Source organism: Lemur catta, chromosome 19 (genome assembly GCF_020740605.2).
Source record: "Lemur catta isolate mLemCat1 chromosome 19, mLemCat1.pri, whole genome shotgun sequence".
Lineage (NCBI taxonomy): Eukaryota > Metazoa > Chordata > Mammalia > Primates > Lemuridae > Lemur > Lemur catta.
This window is the reverse complement of record NC_059146.1, coordinates 6,133,511-6,153,134: the sequence shown is the minus strand read 5'-3', so window position 1 is coordinate 6,153,134 and position 19,624 is coordinate 6,133,511. Positions and strand designations below refer to the sequence as shown.

At 39.1% G+C, this 19,624-nt stretch overlaps 2 protein-coding genes across 17 annotated transcripts in view; one reads left to right on the top strand and one right to left on the bottom strand.

Moving 5' to 3' along the window:
• Positions 1-14,063, top strand: part of CLOCK (clock circadian regulator) — a 93,741-nt gene extending 79,678 nt beyond the window's left edge. For 5 of the 6 annotated variants that reach the window (XM_045533047.1, XM_045533048.1, XM_045533045.1 and 2 more), the window contains 3 exons: positions 173-378; positions 4,748-4,961; positions 6,460-14,063. In XM_045533047.1, coding sequence (XP_045389003.1) covers positions 173-378; positions 4,748-4,961; positions 6,460-6,639 — 600 coding nt within the window. In that variant the 3' untranslated portion in view covers positions 6,640-14,063. The remainder of the gene's footprint in view (positions 1-172; positions 379-4,747; positions 4,962-6,459) is intronic. The other variant, XM_045533050.1, reaches the window with a different exon arrangement.
• The window catches only part of TMEM165 (transmembrane protein 165), a 100,913-nt gene that overhangs the window by 60,634 nt on the left and 20,655 nt on the right, over positions 1-19,624 (bottom strand). For 6 of the 11 annotated variants that reach the window (XM_045533052.1, XM_045533051.1, XM_045533059.1 and 3 more), the window contains exons 5-6: positions 17,063-17,168; positions 9,135-9,181 (exon numbers count right to left, since the gene is read on the bottom strand). In XM_045533052.1, the coding sequence (XP_045389008.1) occupies positions 9,135-9,181; positions 17,063-17,168 (153 nt within the window). Of the gene's footprint in view, positions 1-5,780; positions 6,704-7,268; positions 7,430-7,848; positions 7,993-9,134; positions 9,182-15,566; positions 16,335-17,062; positions 17,169-19,624 lie in introns of those variants that run through there. The other 5 variants (XM_045533057.1, XM_045533062.1, XM_045533060.1 and 2 more) reach the window with 4 other exon arrangements.

Here is a 19,624-nt window from a genome sequence, read left to right as displayed (position 1 = left end):
TCCAGCAAGGTATTAAAGACTAATTCATTCTCAATTACTACAAGTCATTCCTTTGCAGTCAGATTTCTTGCAGAGTAATATGTCCTGTACTGTGAGTATGACGAATAGTAGAAGCATACTTCCCAAATAACTTTTTACAGTTAATCTATCTGTAGAATCTTCTCTTTTTCAGCAGAGTCAACAAAACGTGCTGAGTGGGCACAATCAGCAGACATCTCTTCCCAGTCAGACGCAGAGCGCCCTCACAGCCCCGCTGTATAACACTATGGTGATCTCCCAGCCTGCGGCGGGAAGCACGGTGCAGATCCCGTCCACTTTGCCACAGAACAGCACCCAGAGTGCGGCAGTAACCACATTCACTCAGGACAGACAGATAAGGTAGTCGTCAAATTTCATTTGTCATTTTCAAAGTAGTAGATCAATTAATTTAAAAACAACAATTTGATTTTTAAAAGCATGATTTTAGTTTGTTGCTCATTGCAGCTAGCAATCTTAGATTTGAAATAAAAACATAGAATGTATTTTTGCTTAAGGACTTTATAATAAAAGGGTAACAACAGATTTTGTTTCTTGCTCAAAAATGTGCTACCGCAATGTTATAGAATCCGACTTCTACAGATCGCTGTTATACGCGGTTTATGATAGGCTTTGTGTGACTGTGAAGGTTTTGTCTTTTCCATACAGATGCTAGAGAGTTTTCATGTACTAACAATGGTTAAGGTAGCTTACCTTTTTTAAGATTGTTAAATGTTCAAAATATATTATCTCATTTAATTCTCATTTTAAAAAACATATGTTAGGGTCTTTTGTTTTCCAGATAAAGAAAAGGTGGGTTTTTAGTAATTTCGTCAAGGGCCTATATAGCTAAAGGAGTGAGGAGGGGGTTCTGAACTCAAACCTTGATGTCTGATTTCAGAGCTCAAGTGCTTAAACAAAGATTGCACTAAGCTTTTGTGCACTATTCTAGGAAAACAGCCACCTGTGTTTATTTTAGCAGGAAGTCCAAATAGCTGACTTATAAACAAATTTCTTAAATTTCATTCATCTGTTGGGAAGCTGTCTTTTAACAACTATAGGATCTCTGTAGTCTTAAATCTCCTATTTTAAATGCATTTCCTTTTTAATCTATTGTGTTACAAGTAGGCTGCTGCTTTTATAATACAATTTTACTGCTTGTGTTAGACAGTATAATATATTTTATTAAAATCTTGTTAATAATTTCCAGAGAGTAAAGAAGCTGCAGTATCACATAGGCAATGAGAGCAGGGAGAACTCATTGCTTCTCTTTGGAGCTAGGTTCCTGCAACTTAAAAGTCCAACTTCTAGCTCTAATATTCAGCCAGAAAGTCTTATGAATGTGCTCCATAGAATTGCAGGGGACTGGTTTTAAAGCCTGAGAAAAAGACATTAAACTAGAATGCTGCTATGCATTTTGAAAAGTGAACAGTTATTTGTAAACATCTCTTTTTTTGAGGGTAGGAAAAAAACATTTCAACCAACGATTGAAGGGCTACTTAGATGAGTGTGGCACAGTCCTTTTTGGGAAAGACTAGACTAGTGAAAGCAATAGAAAGAGAAACAAATCGGTAGTGTTTGGTGTGATGAATACTTACTAGGTATTTAGAGAGGAGGTAGTGAGCAGTTCCATGGGTTGAGGCAAGCAGGTGAATAGAGGAGTGTGGTCAAGAAAAGCTTCACAGAACTAGCACTCTGGGAGGCCAAGGCGGGTGGATCGTTTGAGCTCAGGAGTTCGAGACCAGCCTGAGTAAGAGCGAGACCCCATCTCTACTAAAAATAGAAATCATATGGACAACTAAAATATATATAGAAAAAATTAGATGGGCATGGTGGCACATGCCTGTAGTCCCAGCTACTCAGGAGGCTGAGGCAGGAGGATCTCTTGAGCCCAGGAGTTGGACGTTGCTGTGAGCGAGGCTGATGCTATGGCACTCACTCCAGCCCGGGCAACAGAGTGAGACTCTGTCTCAAAAGAAAAGCTTCACAGAGGAGGGAAACTTGTCCCGAGCCTTAAAGAGCTTGGCTTTGGGTGTGCATGTGGCAGGGACTTTAGGCAGACGGGAGCAGTATATATAAAGCTACAGAAGTGTGACTTAAACAAAAATAGATTAGAGAACATCTTTTGGTGCCAGAGATGTATGAAGTATTCTTATTACATTTCCCAGTGAGCCATTAGGCAATTCAGGTATTAACTTTGTTTAAAATTACAGAGAAATTAGTACTTAGCACTTCTATGACTAAGTATACTTTGTAAACATTACTTGTTTCTTTGTGCTCTCTTTATTTTAAAATCTTTAATTCTTTTTTAGTTTTACATTAAAGCATTTGGTTGTGGAGTATATAAAATGTATTTTATGTTCAAGATCTGGCATGGATTCAGAATGAATTATTTATAATTTTATTTTGAAATATTGTTATATACTTTAAACCTTAATTGCAGTTATGTCATGCTGCATCCATGTCAGTTTCCTCACTGTAACAGCCAGTGCTAGGAACTAACTTCATCTCACAGAAAAGGCAAGTGGAAATAATATCGTTCCCTGAAAAGGCATCATTTTTTGTTTTTCTTTTATATGAATAGTAGAAGGAAGTCGGGGAGGGAGGGAAAATTAGTGAATTCTAGCACCGTGGGCACTGTGCTGCTTTGATAATTCACAAATTGAGAGGACGGTTAGAATGTCATTTGGTTTTGAATTATGTTTGTAATATACAACTTTCAGTGTAAATTTCTTCTATAAACCTAGAGTTTTAAAAAAATTACCTCATGATAGCTTTAAGTTCATTCATGAACTATGTGCTAATGTGGCAAATTAAAGCATGTGTCATATATATCTGACTCTCAAGTACCTAGTAATTTTATAAAAAGAAGAAAGTTCATGTATTGTTTTTACAGGTTTAACATTGTTTATTGTGGTAAAATATACATAACATAAAATTTATTATATTCATCAATTGAAAGTATACAGTTAGTGTCACATTAAGTACATTCACATGGTTGTTGCCATCTCCAGAATAAGTCTTCCCAAACCGAAACTCTGTACCTGTTAAACAACTCCCCTTAGCAACCACCGTTCTAAACAGTAACTCCCCATTCTCCCTTCCCCCAGCCCCTGGTAACCTCTGGTTTGCTTTCTGTCTGTGAATTTGACTACTAAGTACCTCATATAAGTGGAATCATGCTGTAGTATTTGTTCATTTGTGACTGGCTTATTTCACTTAGCAGGATGCTCTCACTGTATTGTGTATCAGAATCTCCTTCCTTTTAAAGGCTAAATAATACTCCACTGTATGCACATACCACATTTGCTTATTCATTCCATCTGTCAGTGGATTCTTGGGTTGCCTTTACCTTTTAGCTATTATGAATAATGCTACTACTTATGAATATGAATGTATCTGTTTGAGTCCCTGCTTTCATTTCTTTTGGGTATATGGTATGGATATAGAATATGATAATTCTATATTTGATTTTTTTGAGGCACTGCATAATGTTTTCCACAGTGGCTGTACCATTTTATATTCCCATCAGCATTGTACAAGGGTTCCTCCACATCCTTGCCAACACTGTTTTTTTCTGTTGTTGTTTTTTATTTTTTTTTAATAATAGCCATCCTGATGGGTATAGAGTGGTCTTTCATTGTGACTTTACTTTGCATTTCTCTGATGATTAGTGATGTTGAGCACCTTTTCATGTGCCTATTAGCCATTTGTATATCTTCCCTGGAGAAATGTTTATTCAAGTTTGACCTTTGCCCATTTTTTAATTGGGTTGCTTGTTGGTGAATTGTAGGAAATTCTGGTTATTAGCCCCTTATCTAGTTGCTCGATGCACAAAGATCCAACTATTGAGACAACAAGAGGATTGCCAAGGAAGAAAGGAATTTTAATGTGAAAGACGTCTGTTGAGAGAATGGGGAGAAATAGGCTCAAATCTGTCTTCCAGACCAACAGATATCACGGGCTTTCTAAGGAGGGGCCCTGTGATTTGGGGCAGGTCATGGGGGATGGTGATTCTTGGCTTCAGGAATTCTACTCTGGGGCCTTGGGAATCTCAAATCCTTGGTCTTGTAAAAATTCCACCAATTCTGGGAAACAATTCAAAAAGTTCAAGGAGTTTAGCTAAGGGAGGAGATTATACAAAAACATAGGGGGTCATTGAAATCTGTTCATAGAGCCGGCTACATTATCACATATATGGTTTGCAAACATTTTCTCCCATTTGTGGGTTGCCTTTCACTCTGTTGATAGTGCACAGAAATTTAATGCACAAAAGTTTTAATTTGACGTAGTCCAGTTTATCTTTTTTTCTTTCGTTGCTTGTACTGTTGGTGTCACATCCAAGAAATCATTGTCAAATCCAATGTCATGAAGCATTTCTCCTGTGTTTTCGTAGAGTTTTATGTTTTAGCTCTTATGTTTAGGTCTTTGATCCATTTTGAGTTAATTTTTGTATATGATGTGAGGTAAGAGTCCGGCTTCATTCTTTTGAATATGGATATCCAAAAAAAATTTGGATTTTTGTCATGTTGATTTTGCTATATACATTTTTTGTTTGCTATCCCAAAGGGAATCCTTAAAAACATGAAACAAAATAGGCATATAAAGCTTTTAAAAAACTGGGTTGGCAATATCATGAGGCATTATTATATCTTAGATAAGTTATTCAGCCCACTGCCTTTTAGGATGTATAACTTGTATTTTTGACTCCAACTTTTCTTTCTTCTGACAGGTTTTCTCAAGGTCAGCAACTTGTGACCAAATTAGTGACTGCTCCCGTGGCTTGTGGGGCGGTCATGGTGCCCAGCACTATGCTCATGGGCCAGGTGGTGACCGCCTACCCGACCTTCGCACAGCAGCAGCAGCAGCAGCAGAACTCGCAGGAGCCGCAGCTGGCGTCGGTGCAGCAGCCCCCCCAGGCGCAGCCCCCGCAGCCGTTTTTGCAGGTAGCGCTCCTGGGGAGGCCGCTCCCACCCACTGACTCCGTATAGCGAAGTCAAGCGTTTAATGAAGGGTTTTGCAAACGACCTGAATGAAAAACTCATAAAAGCTTATCGTACAGTTGAAATCTCCACAAAGGTAGAAAGCCTGTCCTGTTTAGCTGTGTTTTTCTTCCCTTCCTCAGTCTTTGGAAGACTAGTCCTGCCCTGGGCAAACTCAGTTATCTGAACTGCTGGGCAGAGGAGCGGCCACTTCACATACAGCCTGTTTTCTCTGTCTTGGGTGAGAGTTTCTAGAATTTAAACAAAGGCATCTTTCTTTTCTCTCTCTTTCTAGCTGCCCATCAAACAGTACTCTTTTCAGAGTAGGAATTTCTTTTTATTATAGTAGTATAGGTATTAAATTATTTTGTTGGAATAAATTTCATTGTAATTTTTCTTTCAATTATGAATTAATATCAGAGGAGAAATACTGTGGAGGGAGCAGTATATGTCATTGTTAAGAACTTGGGCTCATCTTGGACTAAGGCTCCAACTTTTTTTTTTTTTTTGAGAGAGTCTCACTGTTGCCTGGGCTAGAGTGCTGTGGCGTCAGCCTAGCTCACAGCAACCTCACACTCCTGGGCTCAAGCGATCCTCCTGCCTCAGCCTCCCGAGTAGCTGGGACTACAGGCATGCGCCATCATGCCTGGCTAATTTTTTTTTCCTATATATTTTTAGTTGTCCAGCTAATTTCTTTCTATATTTTTTTTTTTTTTAGTAGAGATGGGGTCTCGCTTTTGCTCAGGCTGGTCTCGAACTCCTGAGCTCAAACGATCCTCCCGCCTCGGCCTCCCAGAGTGCTAGGATTACAGGCGTGAGCCACCGCGCCCAGCCAAGGTTCCAACTTTGCCCTCATTTTTATGGTGCTTTTAATTAATAATATTAACAACTAATCTTGACAAAAACCCAACTTGGTAGACTTTATTCCTATATAGGAATAAAGAAACTGAGGCCCAAAGAAGTGAAGAGCTTGAGCGAATGACACATCTAGTAAGTGGGGCAGCCCGAGTTTGAGCCACACCGCCCCCCTCAGAGCCCACACCGGGCCCCTTAACTGTGCTGCTCTAACTAGCCGAGCAAACCAGTGTGCAAAGGCATTTTCCATTTGGCCCCAGCATTCATGTTTTATGTAGCTGTGCTCAAGTTTTATTCTGTTTAAAATACAGGTCTGTAGGACATAAAGCGAAAGAACACATGTGGTTTGTCTTAAGACATAGATTGCTTCCTATACCATAAAACCTCTAGTTCAGATTCCTTAAATAAAATCCTGTCATACTTCCAGAAAGAAGGAAAGCCTCATAAACATTTTCCAAAATATGATTTTTAAAGTAGAGAACAAAAATCACGTGGGTCATGTAGAATTTCGGGATCCTGTCCCTATAGACAGTGGACAACTTGAGTAACTCTTATGTGGACAGTATAATGGGGCAAAGAAGTATTGCATAATCCATTTGTTTTTCAGACTTCTAGGTTGCTCCATGGGAATCCTTCAGCTCAGCTCATCCTGTCTGCTGCGTTTCCTCTGCAACAGAGCACTTTCCCTCAGTCACATCACCAGCAGCACCAGTCTCAGCCACAGCAGCAACTCAGTCGGCACAGGACTGACAGTTTGACTGATCCTTCCAAGGCTCAACCACAGTAGCACACGCTTCCTCTCTGACATCAAGGGAGGAAGGGGATGGCCCAGAAAGAGTTACTCAGATGACCTGAGGATAGGAGAAGTTCCAGCAGTTTCATGAGATGCGGTCTTGAATGGTCTAGTTCCTGGAATTGGCAGAGAAAATGCTGCCTAGTGCTACAGATGTATATTAAATACCAGCCAGCAGGAGATGATCATAGGGACACAGCCAATTCTGACAGTGTTTTAGTTGCCCAGATGTTTTTTGATGGAAAAAGAGTATATTGCCAAATGTTAAGAAGCTCAGCTATGAAACGACCTCCAGTGAATCAGAAAGGCGCTAACAATGTTAGTAACTTTAGTGGTTCTGTGCCTGTTAGCAAGTGTTACAGAGGACACACCTCTGCCATGTCAGGGGTTTGCCCACAGTGATGCCATGAAGACAGTCCAGTAGACTCAGCAGTCCCCACCCCGACCCCAGCTCCTCTTCCTTTTCAGATAATGACGGAACAGTAATTACTTTCAGAATGTTGTGTAGGTTCAAATTCTCTGTGTACAGATGTTGTAAAGATATGTATATGTCTGGATAAAAGGAGAGAAAGCAAAACGTTGTATGCTGCATGAAAGCATTATCTCTTCCTTATAGGTGTGAGTACATTTCCTTAGATTCTGATACCATGTGCAAACTGATACATCCTGTTTTTCCTTTTGTTTACAGCATGGTAGTGTTCTATTCATTTTTCCAGGGCACAAGTCTTTTTGTTCATACTTTGGCTGTGATGTCACAGTTTGTTCAGTGAGGTATGATGTGCTGCTGGGAATGGATTATTTTTTTCAGGTTAAATTATTGATACAACAGGATTTTCAAGTTATTCAGATATATCCCTCATTTCATTATTTGTCAATTATGTTTGAAAATAGTATTTGCACTGCTTTATTTTAGATGGTTGGGATTTTTGATTGCATATTTTGATATAGTTCATAGTTGGAAATATTTGTGTAAATGGTTTTCAACAAGCCTGAACGTAATTTCAAGAATGTTTCAGTTATAGAAGTAAAATTTGCACACAAGACACCTTAGGCACTTTTTAACATTCTCAGTGGTGGGAATTTTAACTTGTAGGATTTGTTGGAATCTTTTTTATTATCCTTCACAATTTCAATGCTTCTTTCAGTCAGAAATGATTCAGGGTTATTTGAGGGGAAAAAAAACCCATAGTGCCTTGATTTTAATTCAGGTGATAACTCACCATCTTGAACTCATTGTCTGGTTTCAGTAGCAGTTTTGAAACCTTAGTACATTTTTAACAGCATGTGGGTATCAGTGTCATTAATCTTCTCCTAAGTTCCTTTGAAGACTGTTATCAGTTTCTTGGACTGGAGGTACAAATAATTTAGAAATAAAAGATGATAACCTAACACTATCACAGTTATTAATGATTCCAATATTGTTTCCCAAATCAGCATCTTTCTTTAAAGCTAAGTAATCATTTAAGAATTACCAGTATTTGCTCAATATGATCTTGGTATTCCTACAAAGCAAAAAGAAGGGGTAGGAATTTGGCTTTGCCTTCACTGTAGCACTAGAATATTGTAACTCACATGCTTTCTAAATGTGAACTAAAGATTTCATTTGGCAATACCACATGCTAAAGGTAATAAATTCTAACACAAATTACATTATAAAAAAGAGTTTATAGATTTTATGGTACTAATAATGAAATTTAAAACTATAGAACAAAAGAAGATTAATGGAAAATATATTGGAACGTAAAAAATGATTACTTAGGAAAGGGTGGAGAACAAGCATAATAAATCAAAATTGAACTTAAAAGAAAATGTATAACACAATTTAGGTTGTTAAACAGAAAAAGTCTTATGCAATGAAAATAACCTAATGCAGAATTGCTAGTTAAGTCTTAAATCAGTTCTTAAGACTTCTCTGTCCTAAGATTTGCTATCATTCTTAAGGGATATACTTTGTCTTTCTGTAGAAAACTGTACCTGGCCACAATTAAATTTGAAAAGTAATGTTGAAAAAGAAAACAACCAAAGAAAATTGGTACCTACCTTTCTACAAAAGGAGTGTGACTAGATACCAATCAATAATTAACATATCAAGGAGCTCTTCTAGCTAAGTGATCATCCAGAAGAGATCTGTAACATTCCCATGAATATCAAGAATAGTTGTCAGAGTATGTATGTCCTTGAGCATACATACACAGAGACAAAATGGATGTTGTAGAATGTGGCAACAGCATTGTTCTCCCCTTTCAAATTGCCTTGCATGACCTTATGCCATTCCATTATATGTCTGAGTTGTGCCTCATTTATTTATTGGCAATACGTAGTGATATGGATGTAGCTAACAAAAGATATGAGTAATTATTACATTAAGGCTTATCCTCTAACTACTATACTTAAAAGAAAGACGGTGAACTGGGAGTACTAGGTACTTAGGTTGACAGAAGCAAAGCGTAAGACAAGCCAAAAGGTCAGTCTGTAAACTATTTACTCACATTCTCCTGCCCCAACCCCTTCAAGTATTTTCCATCTTCACAAATATCTGGGAAAGAAAATTTAAAATTATAATTTTTGTTGTTCTTCACAGCTCATCTTTTTCCTGCTTGGAATTAACAGTTGCTTATTTGCAGGAGCAGCTAGCTGCTTTCCCTTTACTATCCGTGTGAGGTGTGTCGGAAGCACTAGCTGCCCGTTGGCTGCTGCTTTACCTCTGTTTTCCTCCTCCTACATTTGGGTTGCAAAGCTGTCCCTGCCCCCTCCCGCCCCCCTCCCCCGTGACACCTGAGTGTTCAAAATGAAGATTCAGCACTTGTCTGTTCTTCATTTCTGTAGCCAAAGTCGATAATTAAAATCCCAAATCTAAATCCTGAAAAGATACCAAATAGAAACACCTTTCAGCTTCCTAAAAAATCTTATCTTCCCTCTGCTTTACTCTCACATGTATGCAGTGTTTCTTAAAAACACTCTGTGTGGCACTTTTGAGGCAGCTGTTGAGGGTAAGGAAAAATGCTAGCTGCTCCGCACTTCCTCATCTTGCCTTGGCCTTGGGGCAGTCAGTACTGCTTATTAACAAATGCAAGTGAGAGCTCCGAGGATTAGTCAGGTTGCTGCTGACAGTGTTGTCTAACCACAGCCTACTCCCTTTTGGGAGTGGAGGATATTGAAGGAGCAAATGTCGGGAACGGGGTAGCATGTAAGTAAATACTACAGTTCAGCCTCTGAACATCCTAAACTGAGGGGCGGTTTTAGAGGGCTGTGCTCTCCTTTGGCACTTAAATCTGGCTTAGGAATGTACTAGTAATAAAAGGATGCCAGTGATTTTGAACAGTTTGTTGTAGAATACTCAGTACAGAATAGTGAAAATGTTGTTTGGATTCTTCAGAAGTGCTACAGTTGTTGGTTATTGCCTTAAAAGCAGTCTGCTTGAAGTTTGAGCACTGAAGCAGTCCAGCTCTGTAACGGGCATTGTGTTGAAGGGAGATGAACCCTTGTTCAAGAAGCCTTAGAAAGGGACCGTAAAAACAGTGTTTTACACAGACAGGTGAAAATTCTTTTAAACTGGATATTACTCAACATGTTTTAAAATGTTTCCACTACATTGAGGCAAATTTTTTTTAAGTGGAATGCAAATAGCATTTTACTTTAGAATTTCTACTTTTTGGTTTCTTTGGTGATTGAAAGTTCATGGATGAACATTTGTGTGAAACTCTTATCTGTGGCCCTGTTCTTAGCCCCATGAGAGTCCATGTTGGAAGGTGTAAACACTGGATATTAATATTGCTGAGTGAGTCTAGCCAGGGGTAAGCTGATTGGAATTTTTGAATGGTAGAGAAGAAACAGCACAAAGGCACTTGCCATTTTAAATAGTAATTGGAGAAAGAGAACCTTTTAAGTTTGTTTGCATTAGGTGAGCATTCTTCTAAAAGGAGCTTCTGAAGTCATTGCAAAGGAAAAGAGTCGACTATTTTTATAGCACATTTAATATATTTGTATATAACTATGAGTATAGTAGGAACCCTCCACATGCCCCCCACTTTTCTAATTTACTCCCCCTTTTGCCATAGCACTAGTATAGCCTCATCCGCATGGGTAACGTGCCTATTGTCAGCCTACCAAAAGATAGTGCTGCTGCTTTTTGAGACAGGTGAGAAGACCCAACTCTCATGCCTGGGGATCCTTTACGGGAGGAATAGCACACACTTTTAAAGCAACATACCACAGTCTAAAAGCATCATTTTGAAATGTAACAAGCACTTTATTGCAATTATTCATTTTGATAAAGTTTATTATCTTAGGCATTAACCATTTCTAAAGGATCCCCAAATCATCATTTAGGTGAAATTATAAATGACACATTTCTGAGAAATGTTTAGATCCAGTGAACCATAGTAGGTTTGTGGGAGTGATTTCAAGGTAGCCAAATGAACTTTGACTTTTGTTTTGAATGTGGTGGAGTCGAGAGATTGTAGATGGCTAGTTCCATTTAAACACTATTGTAAACCCATCTTGCCTATTGTGTGGATACCAAAAGAGACCAATGAGCCTGTTTATTTTCAGAGGTCTAGGGAAACTGCATCCTCGTGAGTAGATAGACGGAACTAATCTAAAAGTGATTGGTAGTACTATTTTAGAATACGAATATTTCAAGAATTATTCTGAGTGTTTTAAATGTGCCCTGAAATGTTGGCATGTCATTTCAGCGTTTCTATTTGAATTGCTCTTGTAATATTTTTGCACAAAAAGGACTGAGAAAAAGACTACTTTGGTTAAAGGGAAAAAAGTATAATTTGGTCTTACTTTAATGTCTCCTGTGGAAACACTGGGGATGACTTTTGTTGGTAGTTATTAATTCAGGATATTTAAAAGTGTTGAACTCACAAGAAATTAAGCAAACTTGGATATTTAAAAATTAAAATACTTTCTTTCCATGTGACTGTTTTGCATAGTTTTTTTTCCCCCATGTCGTAACACTACATTCCTTGTTTTTCTTAAATAAAAGTAATACTTTGTAGGTTTTGAGTGTTTTACAATAATTTGTAAGCTACCTGGGTTTTCCCAGGGAAACATTCTTTAGTGAAATAGGAAATAGTTTATGAAGAGACTATTAAGTGAAATTCCATCACCACCACCAGCAAACACTGAGGTGCTGCACTAAGTGACAATCAAAATAGTAAGTATTTAGGAAAGAACTTAGAAGGTGGTTGAAAGAAGTAATTGCTTTGAAAGCAGTTCTCTGGGTTTCTTGAATAAAAATGGCTAAATGTATTTATTTATATTTTTAAATATCTTTGTGTTCGGTTTTCTCCTCAAGGTGATTTCAGTGTCATGTATTTAATTTGTGGTTTGTTTTCTGTTTTGCATTGTAATCTTAGAGAACTGGCTCTTATTTGGGGTACAATTATTAGCCCTCATGATGATGCCTCATGGACAATCTGAACCTGTTTTACTTCAGGACAGCAGTGGAGGGTCCAAAGCCAGATGTCCCTGCACTTCCTTCCTGTTGTCAACTCAGTTAAAAAATTTATAAAGGTAACTCCTTTCAAATCTGCTTCACGCAGCTCCAACCTTTTTCTAGTTTCACTTGCTGCCTTCTCTATTTTATGGGCACTTTTTCTATTACTTCCCCAACACAGCCAAAGGCCAGTATGACGGAACCCATGGCACATGTTGCCTCTATTTTGCCCATTTTGGGAAATGTTAGTACAACAAACAGCATCTTCTAATGGCTGGCATTATCATATCCTTACTCAAGTCCATTTAAAGTCCTTAAATACAGGTGGAACAGTGTATACACACTGAGAACTTCTACAAAATGTTTGCTGTCTTCAGTATAGTGTAGTGTTCTTTGGTCCTATAAAAACGTAACAAAACTCCATATACAGCACTATCCAGTAAAGCAGTGTTTGCACATTTGAAGCCTGGACGTTGGAGGATCCTTCTTGTTCACGTGCACTGGATCCCGAGCAGCTCTGGGGTCCCGCGAGCTGGGTACAGCACACAGCTTAGAGAATGGTAATTATGTCAATCACAAGTTGGATTTAATGATGTAAAAGATATTTCTTAACTCTGAGGGTCAAAGTGAAGATGATGATGTTTTCAAATAAATGCTTTTAAATTTCTGAGGAAACAAACTGTGACATCGCTTTAAAAAATGACATTCAGATGTTTTTAATGTTGTTTTTTGAGTTGGCCTGGACTGGTACAAGTTCACTGCTGGCAATGGTTGTGCCAGTACCAAGAAGTTAAAATGTGGGAAAAGCTATGTTATCTTCAAATTGATATATTGTAAAACTAGACAATCATCTTCAAGTAAAATATTGGCCAGAAAATGTCTTAAATACTATGTCAGCCAGAACAGGTATAATTTTAGACCATTCTAGAATTGTTTTGAAATTTATTTTACTATGGCATTATAAGTTGGAGAGGGGCCTCAGTATGGCACTTTCATATTCAGTCTATGTAAAGTTGAAGCCCAAAGATGAGTTAAATTCAGTGCTGTACTGAAACCAGTTAGTGCAAAAAAAAGTTTTCTCTTTGTAAATTTTTAATTGTTGACATCAGTTGGTAGTTGTAAAAACATGCACCAAATTCTTTCTCATGTTCTGTGTGGTTCTTAATGTGATATTCTTGACATTGTTGTCCTTACTGCTTGGTTCTTGGTTTTAAATTTAAAAGTAGATGTAGCCTGTCATTCTTACTTCCATAACAGTGGAGCTATAAATGGCTAACTGATCTTGAGATAAGAATACTTTTTTTCCCTAAAGCACTTTTAATTGAAATCGAAATTGATTTATAGAAATGAGACTGACATTTTTCAGGTGTTGTTTTCTGCCAAAATCTTAAATTACACAAAGCATGAGGGATAACGAATGGTTTCAACGGTGCTATATTAGGTTCTCTGGTTTTCATGAGCTGATTTTTGTGTTTGGAAATACAATATTGTATAAAATATGTGGATCATTTTGTTACCAATTTAATATTGCCATTTTAATTTGGTGTAACAACTGGTTACACTTGTTTTTCAAAGCTATCCTTTGAGAAGAAAGTCAAAATGTGTACTAGCCTACCTCCACTCTGCCTCCTGCTGTATGACCGTTTTTCCAGGTTTGATGTGCATAGCTTTTAAAAACTACATGTACTATTACAATGCTCTTTCCCATAGACTCTTGTAATGTATTCAGAACCTAAAATTATAGCAAAAGAGCCAAGCAGTAGCATTGTTTTTTTTGTAAATGTAAAAATAATTAGCACTAGACTTTGTTTCCTTCTTCAGTTTTAAAAATAAAAAATACCTCAGTGCGATATAATGTTTTTCAGTATCACCTGCATTTCTCAAAAAATAACACCTGCTTCATGTGGCACATAACTTGTAAGAATCACATTATTTTGGATTTTAAAGACTATTAAATATTTTAAAATCACTACCAATGATATTTTCCTTTCTTTTATTCAACAATAGAGCCTAACTGCATTAGTGATTTTTGCCTTGTAGGTCCGACTTATCAAATTTTCTCAAAGGAGTTCTGTCCTGCCACGTGGCTGGGGTGCCTCAGAAAGCCGTGCGTTGCTCACACGATAAGCTAGCCCTGGACGGGCTCCCTGAGCTGGTGCGTTTAGGCTATGATGGTCCCAGCTCCTTCCTACAAGGAATTCTCCTGTCTGACCAAGACAAGAAGTATTAATGACAATTCCTCCCTTTCTCTGTTTATAATAAGGTAAGGCAGTACCATGGGTGTCTAACCAGAGTGTGGACCTAGCCTGAAATTTCTTTGAAGTGCTTTATCTTAATTCATGTGTTTTTCCACCCTGTAATACATACTTTTTATGGTAGAGAACTCCTTAATGAGTTTCCAAAAATGACCTTTTTTTCCTTCATCCATATTCGCTACTTCTAACTCAACATGTTTTTTTTTTGTTGGTTTTTTTTTTTTTTTTTTTTTTTTGAGACAGTCTCGCTGTATTGCCCGGGCTAGAGTGAGTGCCGTGGCGTCAGCCCAGCTCAGCTCACAGTAACCTCAGACTCCTGGGCTCAAGCCATCCTCCTGCCTCAGCCTCCCGGGTAGCTGGGACTATAGGCACATGCCACCATGCCTGGCTAGGTTTTTCTATATATATTTTATTTTTTTAGTAGAGACGAGGTCTCGCTCTTGCTCAGGCTGGTCTCGAGCTTCTGAGCTCAAGCGACCCCTCCTGCCTGGGGCACTCTGAGTGCGTGGGCCACCTGGCCCTAACCCAACATTTGAAAGCTACTTACTAGCGAGGACCTCTTTTGCATGTCTTCACAGTAGTAGCCATCTCTCCTTAGAGCTCCTATGCAGAACAGTGGCTGCACTGACAATGCTGGGTTCTTTCACAATCTCTTCAAATTACACTGTGGACCTCTGCTGTAGCTCAGTAAACCTGAACTGCTCTGGGTCTGCTATTATACTTCATACAAAGAACATGTGGATGTTCTTAGAGAAGAACTGCCCATCCACTTTTAAAAATGCTATTAATGTCAGTGTTACCACATATCAAGCTGGGAGACAGTAGCTGTTATGCTACTTGGGTAGAGGAGTAGTCACGTGAGAATACACTTAAATACCAGTGATTACTTTAGCTGCTGTGAGAAAATGAGGTAGTCTTAGCATAATGAATGATCGTAGGCTCTGGAATTAGTTTGACTCTATGCTCTGCCATGTAACCGTGGGTGAGGTGCTTTTTCTTTTTTTAACCTTACGTTACCTACTAACTACCTCATAGAACTGTGAAGGTTAGGGCAGTGCTTTAGAACAATGCCTGGCTCCTGTTTAGCTACTTTAGCTGTATCTCAAATATTTACTGTATCAGTGTTTTTAGATCAACTTTAAAAAAGGGTCTATCAGTGTTAATACTATTTTGACAAATTAGAAAGTTACGAACTTGTATAACACACAAGGAAAAACAAGCACTGGTCATACCACTTTTATTTACATTGTATCTATGTTACATTGTTTATCCAACATAGAAAAAATATGAATACGTTCATAGTATTCTCTTTTAATTTGGTAATTCCACATTGTCAAATATTGACTGACTGTTTTTATATTGGGTGTCCTACCCAATTAAAAAAAAAAGGAAGAATGGACCTTGCAGACAGTTCTTGTGTCATATTATTGATATTAACAGGAATACCATATTTGTCCCTCTTTTTTTAAACAAAGAACCTAATTTTAAAAAGACTGATGATTAAATTACTGTTTACTGGCTCAGGGAAATGTTTTAACAGTAGAAATTCATTCTTTCCCCAAGAAAAATGTTAACATCTTAAAACACCTAAGTGATCAAGGAGGAAGTTATAGTGCTGACAGACAGTCCAGTGACAGAGCGCGCTGCACAGTGGCTCTGTGTGTCCCGAAACAGACACTGCATGAACGTAATTGTGCTGGAGAGAAGAAAAATCCACTTAGAAGTCAGGTTTCTTTTAAAAGCCCACGTTACAAATAGAATCAATGATTATCTCTTTGGACATGATACTGTCATTAAGTGGGTCAAACTCACAAACCAATGCTACAAAATACAGTGTCTTCCATCACTTTGAGTTGTAATGTACACTATGTGCAGTTCCCTATCTTAAACTAAATACAGATGCACAGATTGTTAAAAACCAGAATCAGGACTTATAAATAATGCAGAAAATGCAAATGCCAAAAAAACGATGCCTCCTATGATTGTCACTGGAAGAGAAAAGAAAAAAGTCAAACATGACAAATTTTCCTGTACCTTGATACTGTACCAAATTATGAGGGAGACAATGAGGTGGCCTATTATTCCAATCTAGTAAACTAACCTTGAAAACAAAACCATTTAAACCCCATTTACACAGCAAAGAACAATTAGCATGTTTGACCAGTGAGAATCAGTTTCTTCTCTAGCACTGTTTGGAGAAATGACAGGATTACATTAAATTGAGACAGTGCTCACAAGCAGAACTGTAACTAATCTTAACATCCAATTATAAATAAGAACGTTCAGCAGCTTTCTGAGACTCTAATTATTCCACCTGTAGACCTAACATTGATAGCTCCATAGATTTTCAGCAGAATCAGTACATACAGTCTGTACCTAAGATTCCCAGTCTTATATATGACATGTTTTAAGGCCAAAAATTTCTCGCATTTCCACATGATGACTGTTTTACAGACTAATATGCTAATAAAAAAAGTACTATGAATTCAATAATGCTTTCAGATGAACTGAATTTGTATTTTACTAACTTATACACATGGAAAAAACAGTACCTGTTTGCAATACCCGGGGTAATACCTCTAAGAAATGATAATTACGAAGAACAGGTATCCTTTAAAAGTAACAACCTATATCAAAGCTAACACCTTTTTTCTAATCTCTCAGTGAGTCTAAAAAGTTAAATGGTGTTTGCTTTGTAATTTAAAAACAGACTTACCAGTTCTGACGGAGATTTTCTGTGCTATCATTCTTCCTCCAATGACTGCCAGTCCAGTGCATACGCAGTGTCCCACGGTCCCACCGACTGCCACGCCATAGGGGTCCTAGAAGCGAGCACAACTAGCATTAATTTAAAACCAAATCTGAAACTGCCACGTGAGAAAGGTAAACACTAAGAGGCACTGAAAATAGAGGTCAACAATAAGTGTAACTGCTTGTAAAAATTCAGGTGTATAATAAATTTATGAAAGGTGTAAGCTGCTTAAAGGAGTATGTACCAGTCATAACTAAGACTAGACCTAAAAGCTGAAAAAACTCAATTTGTAAAGTCAAAATAATCCTGATGAAATAAAGCTAATTAACCCTTTTAGTGGTTATTAAACTTCACTCCCAGGCAGTGTATCACACTCATGTGACAAGTGCTAGGGGAGCTAAGCTGGACATCTGTTCCCTAAGGCAGTGTTTGCTACTGTAAGAAACCTTTGCAGTACAGGATGACTGCGCTTCCTGAGAACAGAAACCCGGCCTCCTCCTCCTCCACTGCATCCGCGGTGCCCTTAGCCCCATGCCAGCACCGAAGTGTTCACCCAGTGAACTGCTACCAGCGCAAAGGAGGCGCTCAGACTGGGGGAGGGAGTGTCAGTTAAGGTTTTCCAGAAAAGACAGCCCTGAAAGAACAAGCGGGAGTTAGCAAGAGGATGTGATTTTGTCTTGTGGGGGAAGGAACATGGTTAAGTAGGAAGCAAGAGGCCAAAAAGTGAGAGACGACCAACTGTAGAGGATTTCACCAATTCTACAGAGAACCAACGAGTCGCAAGAGAGGAGTCCATCAAGGCAAGTGCGAGCCAGGTCATGGCAGGCCCTATGAACTGAATGAACCGAGGGGAAACCGGACTGAAAGCTGGGTGAGCAAGTGGAATGCCGCTACACAGGCCTGGTAAGAAACACCTGAGGCCTGGAGTGGGCTGGGTGACTAGAGGCAGAGAAAAGCAGATGGATTTGAGAGACAGTAAGGAGGCATAACTAATACGCCTCCATGACAACTGTAAATGATAGGTGTTATGAAAGAAAACTGAGGCATGACACTCGAGTTTCTCCCCAGTAATGAACTGTGTGATAAAAAGGTAGAAGCAGTGGAGAAAGGGTTTCTAGGTGCCAACAGCAGTTAAAAGTGGAGAAGTTCAAGAGCCAGTTGAATTGGGCAGTGAAGAAACTATGGGATGGAATGTACTAGTCCTGGGAGAGAATGCAGGAGAAGGCTGTGGCAGCACAGTCTGGAGGAAGGCAGGCAGCATTCGAGGGACGACCGAGGAGGAGGAGTCACCAGGAGACTGAGCAGGTGGCCTGGCAGGCACCGTCCCTGGCAGCAGTGAACTCCAAGCACCAGATCGGCATCACCGACTCGGGAAGGGCCTGGGCTCCGCCACAGCCTCGCCCTTCCAGACTGCAGGAGGCAGGGAAGGGTGGTGTCTGGATCAGAAGTTGAAGTAAGGAAAAGGGCTAATTTTTTTTTTTTAAGATGAGAAAAAAGCATTTTCAGACTAAAAATGCTTACAAAATTGAGCTGGGAGAAAGGCAGAACGTTAAGCTTATTGTGAACAGGAATATAGAGGACAGGGGCCGAGAACCCAGACACAGGAGAGGGAGGGGACAGAGACAGGGAATTGCTGCTGCTCTCTGGGAGGCAGGAGGTACCAGCTGCAGAGGCTGAGGAAAGGGAATTGGTTTGAAGTATCTACTGTAAAGAATGGAAGAGTGGGGACTACACTTCCTAAATTCTATTTGTGTGTTTTTGGGGTTTTTTTAGAGACACCAATTCGCTTTGTTGCCCAGGCTGGAATGCAGTGGCATAATCACTGCAACCTTAAACTCCTGGGCTCCAGTGATCCTCCTGCCTCAGCCTCCCAAGTAGCTGGGACTATAGGTGTGAGCCACCATGCCCAGCTATTTTTTTTTTTTTTTTATTTTTTGTAGAGACAGGGTCTTATTACATTGCCCAGGCTGGTCTTGAGCTCCTGGCCTCAGGAGATCCTCCTAATCTGGCCTCCCAAAGTGCTAGGAGTACAGGTGTGAACCACCACACCCAACCTATTTGTGTATTTAATTTCAAAAATTGCTACCCCACGAAGATGGTTTCATTCTATCTGAAAGTGATACTTTTGAAACTTCTTCTTCCCCTTCTTCCTTGCTTGGCCTAGTACCCATTACCATCTCAGAGGACCCTAGGATTCTGTGCAATGCAACCTGGAACATTAAACCATGTTGAAAGCAGAGATAAAATTGCAGATTAAAATGGACTGAACTAGACTACTGCATGGTTCATACAAAAAAATACCCAAAAAAGTAGGAATATTAAGGAAACAAAAAAGCACAGTATTTATTTCTGCCCCTTACGAGCTCATTACGATCCCTGCAGCACTGGCAGCGGAAGGACGGCCCACACTGCGTGTGCGGTGTCAGAAACTGTCCTGTGCTACTTGCGCTATCTTATGCCATTCACAGAACAACTCACAAAGGAGGGGATCCCCGCTTCCAGATGAGGGAGTGCAGGGAGATGCTC